Consider the following 16239-nt stretch of genomic DNA (forward strand, 5'->3'; position numbering starts at 1 on the left):
CAATAAGTTCCACGAGTGAATAAAAAAAATGTTAGAAACAGCTCTCAGGATGAGGCAATGCTGTTGTAACCCACTGCACATTAATTACAGTCAGTCCCCCTGCAGTGGATATCACTCATTATAACAATGCAAGCGTTAATAGCCGTACTGTATATGAAAATAAATGCAAAAACACTTCTCCTGTCTTTCTTCCAGGCCATAGACAGCATCCACCAAGTGGGTGTGTACTGTTTGGCCCTGGTGCCTGCCAACACTCTTCCCAAAGCTCCCCTGGGTGGCATCCACATATCAGAGACCAAACAGCGCTTCCTGGAGGGCGCCTTGCATCCTTGCAACGTCCTAATGTGCCCTCACACGTGCGTCACCAACCTACCCAAGCCGAGGCAAAAGCAGCCGGGTATAGAGCCGCCAAACATGCCTGCTGGAGGAAGACAGTTTGTCTGTTTGGACAGAGTGATGGATGTGTGTGGGTGTGCGTGTGCGTGTGCTGCACAGAGGTCGGCCCCGCTTCTATGATCGTAGGAAACCTGGTGGCAGGCAAGAGGATAGCGCAGGCCTGCGGGAGAGACGTGACCCAGTTGGAAGACAACGAGCAGGTACTCACCAGGCGAAAAAGTTTTTGCTTTCATGGAATTTTTGCTTACCAGGCAGTTTTTGTGTACGAGCATTAATTTTCGTTTTAAGAAATATTGCCTAATTTTCCTCCTATTTTTGCTTTAATTACGTTGATAACCTCTAAATTCCTGTGCCACCACCAGTATTTTTCATGTCCTGCTAGATGGGATATTATCCATCACTAGCTATGGTTTAGATCCAATTTAAGCTTTGAGTGAGTTTTTTTTTTAAGGGGAAGTCAACCTACCCCCCCAAAACTTCTTGACAATAATATGTTTTATGCAGCCCCGCTTGTCTAAATATGGTAGTGTGTTTAGTGGTATATGAGTTAAGCAGCAAAACCCAGCCGTTTTTATCCATATCCATATAGACTAGTAAAGTCACATATTATTATCAAGAAGTTATTAAGGTTGACTTCCACTTTAAATTCTTTATTTATGATAATTGCAGACCAGTGTGAACAAGTGTTGAATCCCTGTCCGCTGTAGTGAGGTTGAATTTTCCAACAGTAGTACAGTATGTTAAAATGCAACAACAACAACAACAACGACAAAAAACTTAAATTGCATAAAAGAGTCAATAACACACTACCAAGAAGTTGTCATCATTCATGCATGTAAGGCAAAGGTTAAAAAAAAAATCCTACCCCGATCTATATATTTTAAGTCACTGTTGTCTCTATATGTGTCCATGGTTCCTGGCCCTGCTAGTTCCTCTACATTCAAGATGTGCTACAGTGGAGAGCGCAGGCCACTCCGGACCATCAGCTGTTCCTTGTTCTCAATGCCAAGGTACCTCAGGACATCCAATTACTATCTCAGCTCTCAAATGAAAAGCAAGTCTTATATTTGAATAAATTACATAATATAATTCAAAGTGTATGAATTCCGCTACAGTGCTGTCCCATGATTGGCTGGCTTTTAAGGCACTACCATGGCCGTAGCAACTTCAATTGATCGTGATTTCACTCAGCATGTACGCATCAATGCATATCATTTGTGATGTGATGTGTAAGGTTATCCGTGATGGCAAAGTGGATCACTGATTCAGACTCAGACTGTAGCGTGTGTATTAGGACCCGACATGGCTGCGTTGACACATTTGCCACGTGCTTCTTTAGGGCACGGTGGCGAGTGCGGCGTCCTGCCTACAGCTCCACAAGCGGGCCGAGCGGGTGGCCGCAGCCCTGATGGGACGTCTCAACACCGGTGACCACGTCGCACTTGTCTACACGCCAGGTATTCACAACAGAGCCTTGAGGCTCCTCTTTTTTTAATATAATCAGTCATCTCAACAGCCTGTGAAAGCAGTAAAGCTATGTTCACACTGCATGTCTTAATGCTCAATTCCGTTTTTGGGGTGACATCCGAATTTTTTTTTAGGAGTAAGTGTTCACATTACCTATTAATTGCGACCTCTGCCTTTCTGCTGTGTGAACATATGTGTCCCAAAAGTGACCCGCATGCGCAGAAGAAGAAAAAACGTCACTCACAACGCTGTGTTTGCGGAAGTAAATACGTATGGTCCAACGTTTTGTCGGGGCTCATATTTTTACCATCTCATATCTACAGAGTGAGGGGAGAAGATAGAAATAATAATTTGTGAAAATGCGGAGAGCCTGTTTGAGCTCCCCATCTCACGGAGAACCTCTCCTTTTTCTCACTCCTGACGATGAAGTCACGTCATTGCCGCGCATAAATAAATGAGTAAATTACTAATATCATCACAAGTGTCAACTTTATGTTTCAAGTGGGATTAAATTAAAGTCTAATATAAAGTCACTACTATTACTCGAAACAACTTTGCTGATTCACTTACGTCTCGGATATATGCGACCTGGCCATTCAGACTGCGGTGGCATTGCAAAAATTCGGATACGTATCCGATCTGGGACCACACATGAAAGTGACCTAGGTCAAATAGGAAAAAAATGTGAACTGAGCTGTTAAGACTGACATAAAAAAGTCGGATACAGGTCCCATTTGGGGGAGAAAAAAAAATCCGATCTGGGTCGCATTTGTCTGCAGTGTGAACGTCGCTTAAGTGGCTTTGTTTCTGCGCAGGGATCGACCTTATTGCCACCTTCTATGGCTGCTTGTATGCTGGCTGTGTCCCAGTGACGGTCAGACCGCCACATCCGCAGAACCTGGCCACCACCCTTCCCACCGTCAAGATGATTGTTGAGGTAAGTCGACCGGGGTTGGGAAAAAAAATTATTAAAGACAATGCCTTTTTCAAGATGACTCGTGCGTGTGTGGGTGGTAAAGAATGGCCAGTGGTGGTAGTGGTATTTCATTCTCAACTGCTGAAATATAGACTATTGATTACTACAGGTTGTTTTTTTTTTACTACATAGTCCATTTTACAATTCACACTTACTGTAGCTTTATTTACATGAAGCACGATGCAGTCAGTGGTCTATCCATGTGTTACAGGTCAGTAAGTCAGTGTGCATCTTGACCACTCAAGCAATAATGAAGCTACTGAAATCCAAAGAGGCCGCCGCTGCAGTGGACGTCAAGAGCTGGCCAATGGTCCTTGACACAGGTGAGCTACAATACACACGGACGCTTTTACTTCATGTTCTCCCGCTGACAAATTTGAGTTCTAAATTTGTCGATTCAGATGACCTCCCCAGGAAGAAAAGCCCTCAGATTTACAAGCCCCCAACTCCAGAGATGTTAGCATACCTTGACTTTAGCGTTTCCACCACGGGCATCCTAGCAGGAGTCAAGGTGGGTGCTGGAGATACTAAGGATTGTTTTTATTTTATTTTTCATTTTTACAAATTGTCTTTATGGTATGGCTGAATCTCATTTGGTCTATTAGATGTCCCATGCAGCCACTGGTGCCTTGTGCCGCTCCATCAAGCTGCAGTGTGAGCTTTACCCTTCTCGCCAGATAGCCATCTGTCTGGACCCATATTGCGGCCTGGGCTTCGCTCTCTGGTGCCTGTGCAGGTGAGCCATTGTCATACATTAGGGCTGTGCAAGTAATTGAAATTCAATTACAACTCCACAATTACAAAATCAGCATAATCGTAAAAAAAAAGATTATTAATACAAATTTTTGAGTTGTTTATACAGTACAGGCCAAAAGTTTGGACACATGACAGGTTACTTTGTAGATTCTTACTGAAGGCATCAAAACTATGTATGAACTGATGTGTAGTTATGTATTTAACAAAAAAAAAAGGTGAAATAACTGAAAACATGTTTTATATTATAGATTCTTCAAAAAAGCCATCTTTTGCCCCTGGTTCCGTTTTTGCATACTCTTGGCATTCTTACCGCTAAAAACTCCTTAAAGACTGTTGAATAACCCTTTCAGATGACTGACTTACCTTTTGAAGGTCATCGAGAAAATGCCAAGAATGTGCAAGAAAGTAATCAGAGAAAAGGGTGACTATTTATTGATGGACTTATTTTATTATTGTCACCTTTTTTTGAGTACATAACTCCACATGTGTTTGTTTTGATGCCTTCAGTGAGATTCTACAATGTACATAGTCATGAAAATAAAGCAAATGTATTGAATGAGAAGGCGTGTCCAAACTTTTGGCCTGTACTGTATATATACATTTGCACCTTTTTCCTTGCATACTTATTGTGTTTCAAATAATCTTATTTCTCTTAATATTTTGTTTTTGTTTTTTACGTTTAAACATTTTCTTGTTTTGTACCAAAAAAATAAATGATCGTCTTACTCCACAGTGCACATGCAAGTTTTTGCCAACATAAATAAATGAATATATATTAGTATAAATGTATATTATAAAGGAACTTACATAATTATAGTGTTTCTATTTTTTTTTAATTGTTCTTAATATTTTTAAATGCTTAAACATGTTCTTGTTTTGTACCGAAAAAAATAATCGTTTGAATAATCATGATTTCAATTATTGCCAAAATAATCATAATTATTATTTTTCCCATAATCGAGCAGCCCTACCATACATCATATCACAATTTTACTGTTTACTTTATTGACCGTATGTCTTTTTTTTTTTTTTTTCAGGGGAGCTCAGTATTGTTCATTCGATTTGACATCATCATTGCTCTCCTTTTTTTTTAAAAAACAAATAAATTAAAAAAAATTAATAAATGTTTTTTTTATTATTATTATTTTTTAAATATACATACATATATATACATATACACATATATATATATATATATATATATATATATTTTTTTTTTTTTGTATGTGGGTGAGTATGTGTATGTGCGTGTGTGTGTGCGTGCATGCGTGCGAGTGTGTGTGTATTCATCAGTTCACCTAAAGCCCATTAAAAAAAGTCCCATACTAATAATATAATATAATAATAAATTGCCAAATGCAGAAACATCAATGTAAGTTATCACGATGTAGTGGCTCTCGCTAACAGACAGAATTAAGTAACCAGAATTAGGTTAAAAAATTCTATATACGTAGACCATGTTTCTATAAATTGACCGTATGTCTTATATCACTCCATATATGTTTGTGTGTTGCAGTGTGTACTCTGGCCACCAGTCCATTCTGGTTCCCCCTCTGGAACTGGAAAGCAACGTTTCTGTTTGGCTGGCCGCCGTCAGCCAGTACAAAGTGCGCGTCACTTTCTGCTCCTACTCAGTCATGGAAATGTGCACCAAAGGCCTGGGCTCGCAGACGGAAGCACTACGGGTGAGTGTGACTCGTTTCAAGATCAAATATAAGAAAATAAAGAAAACACAACTCATTTTCATCAATTCTATCATGTTTTTTGCCTTCTTTATCAAATTGAAAAATTAAAAAGTCATTTTTAATAACATGTCTCCTTAAGTATTGAAATAAATGTGTAACTCTTTTCCCGTGTACAGCTGCGGAACGTCAACCTGTCGTGTGTGCGCACGTGCATGGTGGTAGCGGAAGAGAGGCCTCGCATAGCTCTCACGCAGTCCTTCTCCAAGATCTTCAAGGACCTGGGGCTTTCGGCGCGCGCCGTCAGCACCACCTTCGGCTGCAGGGTGAACGTGGCCATCTGTTTGCAGGTTAGCATACGTCAGGCAGGACTTGACCTGTTTCTTAACTGCGTGCATGGGGAGAAATTGTTCCACGGAAAAGCTGTACAACAACATTTGGTACACCAGCACAATCTTGAGATGCTCACTCACTTATGATTGACGCTGTCGAGAATGGTAGTAAAATAAATAAATAAATTAGGGGTTGTCAGGTGATTAATTTTTTTTTTTTTTTATAATTAATCGCATGACTTCAATAGTTAACTCACGATTAATTGCAAATTTTAGATCTGTTCTAAATGTACAATAAAATACTTTTTTCTAAGTTTTCATACTCTTGTTGACATAAAAGTGGAAAAAATGTTAAAACTAATAGAAATATGTCTGCATCTTTTGGTCCTTGATACAGTCAAAATTAAAAAGTTTGATGTTAATTTGTGTTGGTCATTATCCTGCCACTAGATGGCATAATTGCATTTGTGAGACATTGGTGACAGCTCAGTGCATTTTTCTTTTCATAATAACAGCTATCTAATCATGAAGTTACAAATGATCCACATTTTTAAAATTGTAAAATACAGCTTGACCCCAGTCTCCACAAATATATGCGTTATTATTAAATTTATTACTGCTAAATTTTCACGTGGATGTGCCTGCTGAGTTGCGATTGGAATTCTCCCAGTACTGCTGGCTTTTCAAGTAAGGGGCAGTCATTAACCGTGCGTTTAAAAAGAATTAGTGGCTTAAAGAAACATTAAATTAACTCAAAATTAACACATTCATTTTGACACCCCTAAAAAAATTTATAAAAAGTTTAGACATGATCTTGTGTTAGTGATAGCTGGACTGGACCTTTTTTTTTTTTTTTTAAACAAAGTCTAGGTATTATTTTTAGATTGTGCAAGTGTACCTAATGTTGTGACTGTCTATCCTGTGCCAATGTTTAAATGTGATTATTTTGGGTCTAAATTCATTTCCTCTCTGGATTCTTTCTTTGTTTAGTTTTGTGTGCATGTGTTGTGTTGGAGTGTGCGTCCACGTGTATACATAAACACATAAAAATGTATTTTATTTATGTGTCCCGTCAGCCCAACAGGTTAGGGAAACTGATGGAGCAGGTACTGTCAGACAAGAGTGGTTGCTTGCTCTTTTGGGGGGGGCTGTTGCTGTTTTTCCATGCGTGTGTGTCTGCGTGTTTGTCTCTGCCTTCATGTTTTTTTCTTTATCGTGACAAGAAATCAGCTCCATTTTGCTACAAACTTGTTTGCGGCCAGGTCTGCTATTCTCTCTGCATCGGCTGCCTCTCGGATGCCTTCATGCCGCCTGCGCTGCTTTACATTAGAGCAAGGAATCGAGGAATATTTTCAGTAATATTTGAACTTCAACAAGTCAACCACTACATGTGTATATAAAATTAAAATACATATAGGAAAGTTAATGTATTTTAGTGGTTCAACGTGAAACTCCCATATTATACACATCACAATAAAGCACATTTTGATTGAAAAGACCAACTCCTAACTAGATTATTTATATTTATTTTCTTTATAATCATGATTATACTCTTGTTTGTAATAGATCTAATAAGTTTCACTTTAAAAAAAAAAAAACCTTATGAAAAAGCTTTCCATTGTAATCTAGGTCAGTAGTTCAGAATTTTTTTTTACTCCAAGTACCATTTGAAAAAAACACTTGGCTCTCAAAGAACCGCCATCATCGTAGTAGACCTAAATATTCATCAAAAACGAGACAGGGGATTTCATTCCGACAAATATAATATTATTGTAAACGCATTAATCTGAATAACAATCTTAATCTAAACAGTTCTTACAGATTAAATTCCAATGTATTGTAACAAAAAATATAAATGAATACAACTGAAAAGTACTATTTTTTTACGTACCACTAGAGGGAGCATGTGTACCACTCGTTGTACAGGATGCACCTCTGACTACAGGCTAGCTGTAGCTATTTTAGCTTTTCTAAAATTAAGCCGTAATTAGTTGCTTAACAATATTGATGGATTAGTGTGACCGATTTAATCATTAAAAATGTAATAAAAGAAAAGCAGCAAATAGGTCCATGACGTAAAAGTATTAAACTGTATTTTTTATGTAAGAATCGCCCATATGTTTGTAATTTACATATTTAGTTGTTTTTCGTCACTCCAGTGTTAAAAGGTCAGCAATTTGCAAACAATAAAATTTTACTTTGAGACCAAATTGCAAATTCCCATTGCACACACAGTTTGGACTTTTTGGTTGATCATGAAAACAACTATTTGATTTCTGTCTAATTACACCGATGGCTTTATCGGATGACATATCCTAATCTTTGGCCAGGTGATTCCATGCTGAATGAATGCTCATCTTTGTGCTAAACTCTGCGTGCGTATGTGTATGTGTGTGTGTGTGTGTGTGTGTGTGTGCGCGCGTGCGCTGGCTTGGACCCTGCAGTTGGCCATCACTCACCCTCATGGCTAGCTGGTGCTTTGCATTAACACTTGACAGAGGCGTGAGAAGGATGACAATTCCAAAGCAAACTCATTTCAATATCAAAGTAATTGAATTTGGGTGTGAGTTTTCGTGTAGACGAGTCATGTTGCTGCATTTAATTTAAGCAATTGCTCCGTCGGAAATGTCCCTTGTTGGTTGGTAATTTCTTGTTTTTAAAAGCTCTCATGTAGCCCTTGACGAGAGCAAGGAAACTTATTAATTGGAGTCAAAATGGACGCCGACCACCTCACTATAATACTGAGGGATTTCTCCCAGCCAATCAACAAAGAATAAATATTAGTGAAAGAAAAATATATCCCACTGAGAAGAAATTAATCAGAATTTAATGATAATAATTAAATGTTTAAATTCAGTTAATTAATTAAAAGTAACTTTAGATTTTATAAGACATTAGACCAATGTGATTTCTCCCAAGCAATGAATGAAACAGATAATGAACATTTTAAAATATAAAATTTTTAGGTTATGATTAAAAAAAAATTTTTTTATTGTTTATTTGAAAAATAACTTAAGCTTTTAGGCTGTATAACATGGCAAAGACATGGGAATTATTTTTTTTTTTGAAACATTAGGCTTATAAATAATGAAAGAAAAAAACTCACCATGTAATTTGTAAACTTAATAAAATTAATAATTAGAATTTTACAAAAAGTAATTTGACATTTATAAGACAGTAAAACCACAAGACCATGTAATGATTTTTTCCCCCAGTGAAATACTGTAAATGTATACCAATGCCTTTTTGTGTTTGTCAATAACATTTTTGAAAAACATCTAACTTGAGATTTCCTAATTGGTAGAACCATGTGATTTATTCCTTAGAGTGTTTTTTTTTTCCGAATTTTTGGAACTTCATATATAGAGCCATGCGATCAGCAAATAAAAATCATTTTTTACATTTAAAATAATGAAATAAAACCATAATTTACTTTTGTAACTTCATTATGAACCTTATGCTAATTAAAATCTTTGGGGAAAAAAAAGTCCTACGATAGTTTTCTGGGGTTAGAAATGTCACTGTCGGACAACTTCAATGTGTGCGCTTTAAAGTGTTAATGGCAAACCATTAGGATGCATTGACGTCAACTGGAATGTAGCTCATTTGTGCATCTTTGTCGTTCCTCAGGGCACCGCGGGACCGGACCCCACAACAGTTTACGTGGACATGAGGGCTCTGCGACATGACAGGTGGGAAGTCTATCATAAGCACTGACCTTACACTACACTTACAACTACTACTCTCTCCTTTCTCTACTCTCTTCATTTCTTCGCATTGCTATATCAATCTAATTGCCTAGGGCCTTCAAAATCAGTAGTGATGTCCTGTGTAACTGAAATTATATTACCACATTCTTTAAACAATCAGATTTCAAATTTGCTTCACAGGGCCAGCTAGCTGGCTCACAATAACATCTGCATTTTTCTGACCTCTGATTTGGTTGGTCAGAGTAAGCCAAGTTTGACTAGCACTTCATCGTCAGTAGCGATTGCCACACATTCATTTAATAATTAGCATCTATGAGTATGATGTGTTTTATTGTTTCGTCCTGTAATTTGATCAATATTTATTCTGAACTGTTCAAGATTATCTACAAGGCACAATTATGTGCTATGCAACTGCAGATGTGTCATTGTGTTTTTGGCTCACATTCAGGGTTCGCCTGGTTGAGAGGGGATCCCCGCACAGTTTGCCTCTGATGGAGTCCGGCAAGGTACAGTGTCACACCAAAATCACGTTGGAACACACTGCAGAAGACTCCACTGAGTCATCCTGCTGTGATTACAGATACTTCCTGGAGTCAAGGTGATTATTGCCAACACAGAGACGAAAGGACCCTTGGGAGATTCTCATCTCGGAGAGGTGAGCTGCAACTTCACCTGCTGTAGTAGCAAAATTGACCTGTGGGAGGCAGCATGCTTCAAGGCACCCAGAGTAATTAATAAATAACTAGAAAAATTCCCGTGGAAATTTTGAATGGGACTCCTGACTCTTGTAAATGAGCTGAACAGTTTAAAATTTAAACGACTGGAATCGGTCAAGAAATGTGGAATTGCTCAAGAAATGTGGAAGTTAACCATAATCAACATCAACTAAAAGTATCTCACTGTCCCTGTAAATGTATTTAAAAAAATGTAAATGAGCTGAACAGCATGTTCTCATTTTTTTCATCGGATGAAAAATGACCAAATGAGAGCAGGTTGAAAACTTATGATTTATCAGAAATGGAGAGAGAAAGGCGCCTGAATTTAACATTGAAAAGATAGGCGAGTTCGTCCGACTTGTCCTCGCTTAAAGTGAAAATAAAGGTACTAAATGACACCTTAGCCAAATAAAAGTTAGTTTGTCTGAAAGAAGAGACTTGCCACTACAAAATGTGAGAATTTGATGTCTAGTGAGCAAAGATTGTGGCCATGGTGACGAGTTGAGTGAAGTGAAAATTTTGGAAATACATTTTTTTAGTTACCGTCACTCTAAGGTTAATTGCTTCACTCTAGCACTTGCAATACACACCAATGTAAGAAGGCTATTTCACTCACTGTCTTTGAACATGCACAGGTGGGAGAGCTTTCATTCCTTAAAAAAGATTTCGACACTGAGCTAAAGATGGGAAAAAATGCTACAAAATGAGCTAAAATTCATATCGGTGGGTTAACGTATGCGCGCGCAGCGTGTCTTGGAAAAAGGTGCTTGATGTGTGATTTTGTCTTTCCATTTCCCATTCATTCCTATGGGACTTTTTGGGGGACTTTTTGGGGGATTGCGTCGCCATGGTAAGTCGGAATTCCTAGAAAAGTAATGCCGCAGCGAGTCCGATCGAGCCGCATCGTTTGATACCTCATTTGTCCCGGTGCGATCTACGGTACGGGCCGCATTTTTGTGGAAAAAATCTATAATAATAAACCCATTTCCTAGGTAGAATAACAATATGTGCCTGCTTGCTTCGCAGCAGTCCCATAATAATAAAGATAGCGAAGTTAATTGAAAAAGCTAGGCTAATTATTATTAGCTTAGCTTGTAATTACGTTGAGGTCGCAAACTCGTCAATTTTATTGTGGTGATGGACTTTTCGTGAAGGATACCACCCTGCTTGTAAAAATGTCTATCATATACAACCTGTTTTCTCCTCTTTCGCAAGCCACACACCGCAGACAAACCTGATGATGACAACCATGTGCTGTTTTTGGTTGTGTGTGTGTGTGTACTAGATCTGGGTGAGCAGTCCTCACAATGCGACGGGCTACTACACCGTCTACGGAGAGGAAGCGCTGCACGCGGACCACTTCAACACTAAGCTCAGCTTTGGGGATACGCATACAGTGTGGGCAAGGACGGGTTACCTGGGCTTCCTGCGGCGCACTGAACTGACGGATGCCAGCGGAGGTGAGAATAAACCCCTGCTGACTGTGTTTTCTCCAAGATCAATGATTACTAATCACTGTGCGCTGGGAAAATACACCGGTAACTATACCGGTATTTAACTCTTGAGTAGTCACCGATACAGATACCATTCGTACATAAAATTCCTCCCCCAACAAATGACAGATCATATTAAAGAATGGTAAAATGGTACTTCATTTATGTATCGCTTTTCCACCTTACAAGGCCCTCAAAGCACTTTACATTTGACTACTCATTCACCCACTGATGATGCAGCATCAGGAGCAACTGGGGGTTCAGTATCTTGCTCAAGGATATTTCGACATGGGATCGAACCCACAACCACTCTACCGCTCAGTCACGCCGCCCATAAAGAAAGACCTATAAATCCCAATATAGTATTTTTCCTTAAAATCGCATGAAATTAATGGCAATTTTCTATTCCTCTTAATTTCAGTTCCTGATTGCAAAACCTAGTGGCCGATTCTGGTATCGGCCACCGTCAGCAGTACCGATACCTTAAAATAAGGCTGGTATCAGTACCGATACTGATACCCTGTGTTGGTACTCGCGCATCCCCAATTTATATTAAAGTTTATAAATATATAAAACTTAATTACACTAAATTGATAAACATTATAAACAAGAACGTTTATTTAATAATTATAGATACCACCAAAAAATCGCCTGCTGGTATCTAAAGACAAATATATATATATATATATATAAGTCACCGTGGAGTAGAAGTTTAGGGCTTCAGAGTAAATTTTCAAACACACCCCATGTTGACAGCAGCAAAGGAGTTTTTGTTTTTAGTTTAAAATTGCTTACCTTGACTAGAATTCCGCCTTGCATTTTGGAAGAAGACACAATAGTTGACTACAGTTCTTTGGCTTATTTATTTTTCTTCTGCTTGCATTTATTTATTCTACTTTCTTTTGGCAGTTGACATATACCGGTACTTTTGGTGCATTGCCGCCACCACCTTTATCATGCCATAAAAAGAGGTCACTTTAGCAACCTGACCTGATTCTCCCACCAAGAATTTACAGCATCTTGGACACAACTTATTTAGTTTTACTCGAATTAAGTACAATCTACTTCAGTTCTATATGGCCTAAAAGTGTTTTTCATGCAAATGTATTTTAATTGAAATACGACTTTATTACTGTACCAGGTAGTGATTTGTCAAGTGACAAATTTGGGCTGTGTTGCGGCCATAGTAAAAGGAACTCTGTAGTAAACAGTGTATGTGAAATTGTCTTAAGAGCGCCATGACGCCCTCTACGTGGTGGGTTCTGTGGATGAGACCCTAGAGCTGAGGGGAATGAGGTACCACCCGATTGACATCGAGACCTCCGTCATCCGCTCCCATAAGAGCATAGCTGAATGGTGAGGTTAAAATGATCTATCCATATTATTTCCCCTGCTTGTGCGTGTCACACACACACACACACACATTAACTTGCTTCCTGTTTTGTGCGCAGCGCCGTGTTCACTTGGACCAACCTGCTCGTGGTGGTGGTGGAGCTGGAGGGCTCCGAGCAAGAGGCCCTGGACCTGGTGGCCCTGGTCACCAACGTGGTGCTGGAGGAGCACTACCTCATCGTGGGCGTGGTGGTGGTGGTCGACCCCGGCGTCATCCCCATCAACTCCAGAGGGGAGAAGCAACGCATGCACCTGCGAGACGGCTTCCTGGCCGACCAACTGGACCCCATATACGTGGCGTACAACATGTGACGCGGCGCTTCCTCGCCATTCACGCGCCGGAGCGTTTTGTCTGCTGCGGGCCAGGAGTGACACCGGTAGCGCTGCCATTTTCCACAAGGGACTCCTCTGTTATGTCCCCAATTGTCACCGTTTGCATATGTTGCAGTAATTAACAGAGAGCAATGGTGACCCAAGTTGTTAGGAGGGTTTGTAGCTCAATCCACCAGGTGTGGTGGATATGAAAAGTCCACACACCCCTGTTAAATGCCAGGTTTGGTGAGGAAAAGTTAACGCTGTTCCACATTTTCTCCGCTCGATGACGATTAGTTCCATTGTGGTATTTAAGGCCGTGAAAATTGTTATGTACCATTGTCCTGAAAAAACAACAACCTTTCAACGATAACACAGCTGATTTAAGATGACTACAGAAATGTCACGAAAAGCCTCCTAGAACAACTGAACTTTTCATTTTATTTTTTTTTTACCTAGAGTTGTACAAGTTATATGTCCCATTTATGGTGAAGTTTTTGAAAGTATTTATTTTGGTTTCATGTTATAAATCGCAAAAACATGGCATTTGAGCAGGGGCATGTTGGCTTCATATCCGCTAAATTTCAACTACTCTAAAAGTAGGGATGGGCATTTTATTTTATTTTTTTAATGTTCTGCTCCTGTTTAGACACCAGTTTTGCAGAATAATACTGGGAAGAATTGTGCCATAGTGGAGGTCTGTCAAAGTAGTTCTTCAGGACAAACTAGTTGACTGTATCAACAGCGCCCCTGCAGGTTGCAGCCAAGGCGTGCACTCCCTTTTTTTTTTTTGCCTGTCAACAATTGCACACCACATTTAGGAAACAGTTCATGGAATGTTCTGCCCATGCTATAACAAATGTTCTCTCAAAACTTGTTTTGTTCTTTCACTTTTCTTCATAATTTGTTTTGTTCGTTCCACTTTTCTAAGTAAACTCAATGCAATATGACTGATGTAAAGATTGTGGCTTTGGAAGGACGCGGTGACCTTGCCTTAAGTGTTTTTCTACCCCAGCTCTGTTAGAATTTCATTCGGTCCAGTTTGGCAGCTGTCGGATAGAGAGGAAGTACAGGGGGTCTTCAGTTTTTTGACGGATTCCTTCTACGCAAATGCAACTGTAAGTCATAATTAGTGTACACAGTAGAAAAGGCTTGATTAACTTCACATCTAGTAACTTAACTACTTTGCAAAACTGTTTGATTGTGAGGACTTGGGAGACAAGTAACAACGTGCTGCTGAATTTGAGCTCCAGGTCGCCTCATTAATAAGCGCTGCATCTTGAAACACAATCAGTGTCCGAGGCTCGCCCCAACTCTGCGTTGACCTCACCTGTAAGGATTTGCCATGGTAAATATTGAGCATGTTTAATATTTAGTATTGTCAGCACCGACCGTTTTTCGAGCAGTAGGGAGTAGGAAATATGCTTTTAAAACACGCCACAGGATAATGTGTCTAATGTCGATACCGTCATAAATTGAAGACCCCCTGAAAATAACTTATTCCTATTACATCCACAGTCTATTTGATCCTCAACAATCAAAACACACTCCATTACACTACACACAAAAAGTAATACTGGACTTTGGGTAAAATTTCTGGATGAAAGGGGAAGTCAACCCCTCCCAAAAAAATTTGTCTTAATACAGTATTTTAGTTAATATTGCGTTGGAATAAGAGTTATGCAGCAAAATCCAGCCGTTTTTATACATATCAGAAGGCGACCATTTTGTCACTTGCTGTCGTGTGAAAATGACATCACAGTTGCTCAGGAAACCACCAATCACAGCTCACCTGTTTTCTGAAGCTGGGCTGTGATTGGTCGTTGCCTGAGCCCTGAGCAAAGGAGGCCATCTTCATTCAGACGACAGCAAGTGGAAAAATGGCCGCCCGTTGAGATGGATAAAAACAGCTGGATTTTGCTGCATAACTCTTATTCCACAAATGTAGTATTAGAATGTCATGTTTAGACTAGTGAGGTCACATATAGGTTGACTTCCCCTTGAAGCTAAAATGCACTGTGACCCTCCAGATTTTGACCTTCTCTAAACGTAACCAATGGACATGTGAAATCAAAAGTTTAGAGAAGGTCAAATTCAGTTGACCTGTACAGGTTATAGTGCTTTGTGGTTCATCCTGAACTTTTTGCGTGTAGTATACTTTCTTGTCCATACTACCAACTGTGATAAATGTGTGCGTTAATGGACAAAAGGCAGTTTGATGCACAATGTTCACAACTTTTGTTTCCAGTGCCAAAAGTTCAAGTGATAAATAGCCTACGTTGCATGTGACTCGATTCCCGTGAATTTTGTTTTGTTTTGTTGTTTTTATGCTTCTTTGCCTCAGAAACGGGCCTTGAGCATGCTGCAAGTATGTACAGGTTTGACGTAAACGACTAATGGACGTGACGCAGGGAGACGTAACACAAAGACTGAAACTGTTAAATATGTGAAAATTGTCCCTCGCAAACAATCTTGAGATGGACTCAAGATTGCGAGGAAAAGGACACACATAAAGTTGATCTTTTTATAGGACAAATGAACAGGAAGCAAACAAAGTAGCAGAGGACCGTTCTGCGCAGGTGACTGCAAAGATGTCACGTGTGTTGTTAACGTGGGAATACGTTTTGTCCATTATACGGTAAGGTGTCATTATTTTTCATAACACGATTTCTTAATGAATAAAATAACAATTTTAACTTAACATTGTTGTGGTCAAACAATCTGTTTTGGGACACTGGCCCACATCTCACTACCATTTAACATTTAAAAATAAAAAATTGATAGGAGTGAGCGCCCGTAATGACAAAATAATTTTACCACATGGAGTAAGTATTACTTACACGCAGGTCCTGGTGACGGAAAAAAAATGTTGCTGGTTGGAAAAAGATTCCTTTGAAGTCAAAACATTTCCGACCAGGCTGAGACTATGCCAAGGTTGAAGCCATGCTTAGCAAAAGAGCGCCATAGTGTGACTGTTTATCATTCAGCTGGAACTGTGGCCTTAGTC

General features: G+C 39.3%; 1 protein-coding gene across 3 annotated transcripts in view; it reads left to right on the forward strand.

Moving 5' to 3' along the window:
* The window catches only part of LOC144060242 (disco-interacting protein 2 homolog A-like), an 81401-nt gene extending 65468 nt beyond the window's left edge, over positions 1–15933 (forward strand). For 2 of the 3 annotated variants that reach the window (XM_077579589.1, XM_077579590.1), the window contains 16 exons: positions 196–397; positions 496–596; positions 1326–1406; positions 1736–1853; positions 2679–2800; positions 3051–3162; positions 3241–3350; positions 3445–3575; positions 5112–5280; positions 5457–5627; positions 9240–9301; positions 9768–9825; positions 9900–9974; positions 11321–11495; positions 12761–12884; positions 12980–15933. In XM_077579589.1, coding sequence (XP_077435715.1) covers positions 196–397; positions 496–596; positions 1326–1406; positions 1736–1853; positions 2679–2800; positions 3051–3162; positions 3241–3350; positions 3445–3575; positions 5112–5280; positions 5457–5627; positions 9240–9301; positions 9768–9825; positions 9900–9974; positions 11321–11495; positions 12761–12884; positions 12980–13232 — 2064 coding nt within the window. In that variant the 3' untranslated portion in view covers positions 13233–15933. Of the gene's footprint in view, positions 1–195; positions 398–495; positions 597–1325; positions 1407–1735; positions 1854–2678; positions 2801–3050; positions 3163–3240; positions 3351–3444; positions 3576–5111; positions 5281–5456; positions 5628–6685; positions 6716–9239; positions 9302–9767; positions 9826–9899; positions 9975–11320; positions 11496–12760; positions 12885–12979 lie in introns of all 3 variants that reach the window. The other variant, XM_077579591.1, reaches the window with a different exon arrangement.
* The last annotated feature ends 306 nt before the right edge of the window (positions 15934–16239 follow it).

The sequence above is a fragment of the Vanacampus margaritifer genome, chromosome 11 (assembly GCF_051991255.1).
Source record: "Vanacampus margaritifer isolate UIUO_Vmar chromosome 11, RoL_Vmar_1.0, whole genome shotgun sequence".
In the NCBI taxonomy this organism is placed as follows: domain Eukaryota; kingdom Metazoa; phylum Chordata; class Actinopteri; order Syngnathiformes; family Syngnathidae; genus Vanacampus; species Vanacampus margaritifer.